Source organism: Antrostomus carolinensis, unplaced genomic scaffold, assembly GCF_000700745.2.
Source record: "Antrostomus carolinensis isolate BGI_N321 unplaced genomic scaffold, ASM70074v2 scaffold41306, whole genome shotgun sequence".
Taxonomy (NCBI): domain Eukaryota; kingdom Metazoa; phylum Chordata; class Aves; order Caprimulgiformes; family Caprimulgidae; genus Antrostomus; species Antrostomus carolinensis.
In genome coordinates this window covers 3,792-9,044 of record NW_010321859.1, presented here as the reverse complement: position 1 = coordinate 9,044, position 5,253 = coordinate 3,792, and the positions used below count along the sequence as shown (strand labels likewise).

Genomic DNA, 5,253 nt, shown 5'->3' with positions numbered 1-5,253 from the left:
CTACCTGCTCGGCCTGCCCCCTGCCGCCACGCCACCCATCCCTGCCGTTCACCTCCGGCGCTTCCGCCTTCCCCGTCAATCCTCCCTCCACCGTTTTCAAGTCTAAACAGGCTCAATCGTTCAACGTCTTTCTCCTAAAACATTTTACCTCTGTTCGTCATCATGTTCCTCGTCCAGAGTCCCCCCAGCTCAGCCACACCTTTCTTGGAGTGCCCCAAACTGCAGGGCCTGTCCCTGACGGCGCTGAGCAGAATGGGGGGCCCACGCTGGGTGTTTTTAGGCTATTCTGGCGGTTTTAGGCTATTCTGGCGTTTGTAGATCTCGGTAAAGCCTTTTCTCCTGCAGTCATTTAACTGCTCTGCAGCTTTATGTACACTGACCAGCTGAGTTATGTCAAGATGGTAAAAAGACTAAATCACTGACCCATGCTCTAATGAAACCCCAAATACACACATTTAGGCCACCAGTGACTCTGTTTGCTGTTAGAGGTTATTTCCCTTGCAGCAGTGACCAGAGAAGCTCCTGCAGCAGCACCGGATTTATCTCCATCAGGTTCGCCAGCATAGCCATTTGGACAAGCCCTTTCAAGTGTGGTCAGGTCCACAGTGTCTCAGTGTAGTCGCTTCTCCATTTGTAAGGTAAGAGAGCTGAAAATGGAGACAAATGTTAATGAACTGTCCCAATCAATACCTCATCAATCAGGTGGATAGTTTCAGTTCAACTTGGTTACTGTAACAGCACGTTAGTGATGAACTACTAATAATGTAAAATAACACTGGCAACATACGATGTGTCTTGCTCAAGACATTCTCCGCTGTTTTATTGTGCAGTCCAAGAACAGTAAAGAGCAGCACAGGGATGGGATGTGCTCTGGGAGCATTTCTGAGGGAATTAGGAAGTGTTTGTGTTTGATGAAACTGTCCAGCCAAATATAAAAGCTCAGCCTCTAGGCTGCTGAGGGATCCTTGCTGCTGTGCCTGCCTCCAACCACGTTATTATTTATGGAGAATTATTATTCTTATTTAGTGAAATAAATAATTTCAATAGTCTGCCATAAAAATTAAGTTACTAAAAGTGTAACTAGTAATTCTTCATTTAATCTTTGAGATCTTTGGCCCAGCTGCACTGCTGGCTTTACAGCTCTTTAAATTCCCTCACCATGCGGCTACTACCCTTTAAAGACACTGCGTGCTCATGGCCAGCTTGCCATATCAAATCCCTTTTAGATGGAAGAGCTTGTGTGCTTACCTGTTTTGTTGAACATAGGTAGTCTAGTAACAAGGATTGCCTACTTCTATGAATTTGGCCTCAGGAATTGCCAGGACATGATGCCCATACTCCTGAAATCAGCCTTTCCCAAACTTTTGAAAGCCAGGCATCCATCATCAAGATGTTATCACTTAATGGACCTTGCAATCCAGTATCCAAGGCTATGCAAGAGGAGCAGCAAATGTTTGGAAATATTATATAGGTCCTTTCTATACATTATTTCTGTTCTACATGCTTTGGGCATTGTGAGAGTCTTACCGAGGCATCACTAGTGGTGTCTGACATAGCATTCATTGCATAAATTGTGTATTTCATACCTCACAACTATCATCTTGGGCTTCTGAGCTCAGCGGTCAACACTGCTGCATTGATCTGACTCAAATCCTGTTTTCAAGAGTTCCTCTGTAACTACAACAGGTCAGAGTACTTCCAGGTTGCTCTAGGAAAGCTGAGAACAAGTACAGGGCTGCATCATATCTCAGTGTAAAGCTCTGGTGCTTCCCCCAAGCCCTTCCCTGTAACCCACCAGAAGCATCCTGGGACACACAGCGTTAAGTAACCAGCAATCAAAAAAGGGTGCAAAGAATATTCCAAATGTTTATTATGTATTAAAAATACCGCAAACAAGCCTTACAGTTCATTTCACAGTAACCTAAACAACATTGTTCAAGAACTTGAGAAGTCAACAAAGAACAGTGCAGTTCCAACAGTGACAACAGTTACCTTAATGCCGTCGGTCCATCTTTCTTTGCTATCAGGATCCTGTTTACATTGGGGACAACACTAGATATGGTTCAGTATCTTATTTACCTAGGAGAACTCCTCTTCACCTACGCTGTTCCCACAAGCACACCACTTCTGTGAGGTGCTGCTTCTAGGAATTCTTCTTCTAATGTAGCCCTGGATCTAGCTAGTGCAGGCTGAGGTGGGCATGATGCACACAACCTATTTCCAAGGTATCCATGTGCAGACTCCTTTACCAGATCTTTGGATAAAGTTCAAGAGTAAACTTAAAAAGGAAGGGATATTAGAAATCCTTTCCAGAAAGACAAAAAACCCAAGAAAACTCCATGAGGAAGTGGTTTTTAAATTAACATCTAGAGAATTATGACACGTTTTCCTCACTCTCAGCCAGTTCCTAGAAGGATCCTTTGCTCCCAATGCCCCAGGCAGACACCCAGTGACAACAATGGTGACAAGAATCAGGCACCAAGTCCTGAATATGTAACAACAGTTCAGGTCACTGTCAGCTGTGTGAAAATTTGGAAATGTATACAACTTAGAAGCAATTCTGCTGATTTCATGGTGATTTTCCCCCTTGTGTGTTTTGGAGTGCACTATTATTGTTAGCATGCCTGCTATACATGGAGCACGAGTGGTGCCATTTTAGTCTTTCTCTTTCCTCATTCAAATTCATGGTAATTTTTACAGAAAATCCTGTATCACAGGCAAATTAGACCTTTCCAGGAATGACACGCCTCATCGTGTAAACAGCCCCAAAATACAACAAGAATATTACTGTACCCTCTTGAAGCTAATCCCATCTTCAGATGTCCTTTCAAAGCACTGGTCTGCTACACTAGCAGCTGAGGATGCTGAAAAAGATGCCTGCGATCACAAAGAATTAATCTCTCCAGCCATGTGGTAGCACACCCCTCTTAGGTCTTAGCCCCAAGCAATGCCACTTACCTCACACCTTCCCTTCAGGTGGTTCAGCTAACCCCTTCTTAGCTCCTTGGTACAGATTAAGGACTCACCAAAATGAAATACACAACAGCTCAGCTAACATCTGGTAAACTGACCACAGGGCTGAGTCCCAAACTGCACAAACAGGTGAGTTGCTTCAAACCTGGTCCACACTTAAGTCTACTGGTCTAAACAGTTTAAGATAGGGGTGTAGTTTTGTTCATTTGATTCTTAAACTAAAACATATCAGTAACATTCTCAGTGTGTACAGCAATATGGTTTGTGTACCAGAGCAGCTGTAGCCCTTCCGTGTGGGATACCGAGTGTCATAGTGTGAATGGAACACCTTCGTGCCATTAAATATGTGCCCATGCTAACAAGGCTGTAGTGCCTTAGTTACACCAGTACAGTTCCAACAGTACAACTTTGTAGAGAAGATGAGTCCTTAGAAACTCAACCCCCAACTAAACGCATGGTTTTCTTAAAACAAAATTTAAAAAAAACCTACACAAAAGAGAAATAAAAGAAATAAGCAGAACTGTCTCTATTGTTAAAGTATTCTTATTCTCTTTGGAGGTATCAAATTGCTTTTAAAAAGAGTAAAAAACTGGGCATACAAAAGCTATTCTTCTTAATCCATTATCTGCACAAGGAGGACTGCTGCCTAAACTTTTTCATGTATCTTTTCTACTTTCACAAACAACCTTTCCAGATCATTCCTCAGGTCATCTATTGAGCTCTTTACAGACTCCAAGCTGTTCTCATTATTTTCAATTTTGACTGAGTAGGAGACTAAACTATCCACTGCAGTTCTTATCATTTTCAAATCAGAATCAACCTGGCTGACAGAAGATCTCAGTTCATCTACAGAGCCTTCCACAGAAGAAAACTTTTCAAGATAGCCTTGAGAATGTGCTTGACCCGTCTGAAGATTTCCTTGATCCACCAAAGTACTAATTTGCTTCTGGACATCCTCAAGAGCACCAGAGGATGGCAGGTCGCTGATGCTTCTTCTCAAGTTCTCCACGTCATTGTACAGTGAGGTCTGTGATTCACCAAGACTTTTCAGAGTGTCTGTGACTGACGTTATGTCCATATCTGAGATTCCCTGAAGTCCTGTAATGCTTTGCTCTAGGGCACTGAGCTTGTTCTCGTACTCCGCCTCCTTAGAAAGGAAAGACTGCAACTTTTCACTGTTTTGAGCAGCAACAGAAGTCAGAGACTCCAGGCTTTCTTCTATGTGCCTCAATCGAGACTCCAGGCCTTCACTGTTCTTCCCAAAAGTTTCTAATGCTTTTCTGAAGAGTTCATTTTCTTCCCATTTGTTGAAGTCGGCTTTAACTTGCCGTAAATCTTCATCAAGTCTTTTAATGTCACCAGGGAGCTGCATAATAGAATCCTCAGCTCTCAGAACTTTCTCTTGTAAAGCTTTTAGTGAAAGATGTTCAGTGTCTGCAGCCTCTTTGAATTTCTCATGTTCTTGTTTGAGGTTGACCAGCTCTTTCACTTCAGTATACACATCAGACTCCATGGAGTCTATCGTACTCTTCAAGGTCTCTATGGCCTTTTCTTTGGCTTTCATGGACGCCTGCATCTCATCAAAAGCATCTTTTAGCACCTTAATTTCATGTTTATATGCATCTGCTTCTTCTAGTGAATCAACCTTTGCTTTCATATTGTTGATTTCATCTTGGCTCCTCTGCTGGACTTCAGTGAATACAGCAATGTTATCATTTATAGATTTGGTTAGCTCTGTTAGTCTCTCTTCCACTGTGTTTTCCAGAGATGTGAAGTCTCGCTCCCTTGCATCCTTCACCATGTGGATGCCATCAGACAAGTCTTTCAAAATTTCATTTTGCAGCTTCTGAAGCACTTCACTGATTCGGTTTATTTCACTCTCCCCTTGTTTAACAGCCTTCTCGGTAACCTCCTGCTTCTGCTGAGCAATTTTCATCATGGATTCAAATTCTCCAAATGTGGCTTGAAGGGAACGCACCTAAAACAGAAATCCACATGGTTAATACTTACAGTTTCATCCTTACCTATATCCTTACCCTTGGTGTCTAAGATACTTATGGCCCTTGTGGCCATATTAAATGATCACCTTGCAATCCTTCGTGCTCTCTATCTCGGGTGACCCTATGGCATACAGAAGTGGTAGGCACAAAAAGCCCAGCATCTAGAGCCTTACAGCTGTACAGATACATACGACATCTGCTGTGGATCCTTGGCCTCACTGACCTGCCATAGATGATCCAGGAAATCCATGGCAGTGAAAATCAAACCTCAAGTCTCCAG

At 42.8% G+C, this 5,253-nt stretch overlaps 1 protein-coding gene across 1 annotated transcript; it reads right to left on the bottom strand.

Moving 5' to 3' along the window:
- Positions 1-3,240: 3,240 nt before the first annotated feature.
- On the bottom strand, positions 3,241-4,912 carry CKAP4 (cytoskeleton associated protein 4). Its single transcript, XM_029085468.1, has one exon. The coding sequence runs from the start codon at positions 4,910-4,912 to the stop codon at positions 3,620-3,622; it is 1,293 nt and encodes a 430-aa protein (XP_028941301.1). The 3' UTR covers positions 3,241-3,619.
- Positions 4,913-5,253: the final 341 nt, after the last annotated feature.

Excerpts from the sequence above, each read along its gene's own strand:
- CKAP4 (XM_029085468.1), bottom strand. The coding sequence starts at position 4,912 with ATGATGAAAATTGCTCAGCAGAAGCAGGAGGTTACCGAGAAGGCTGTT.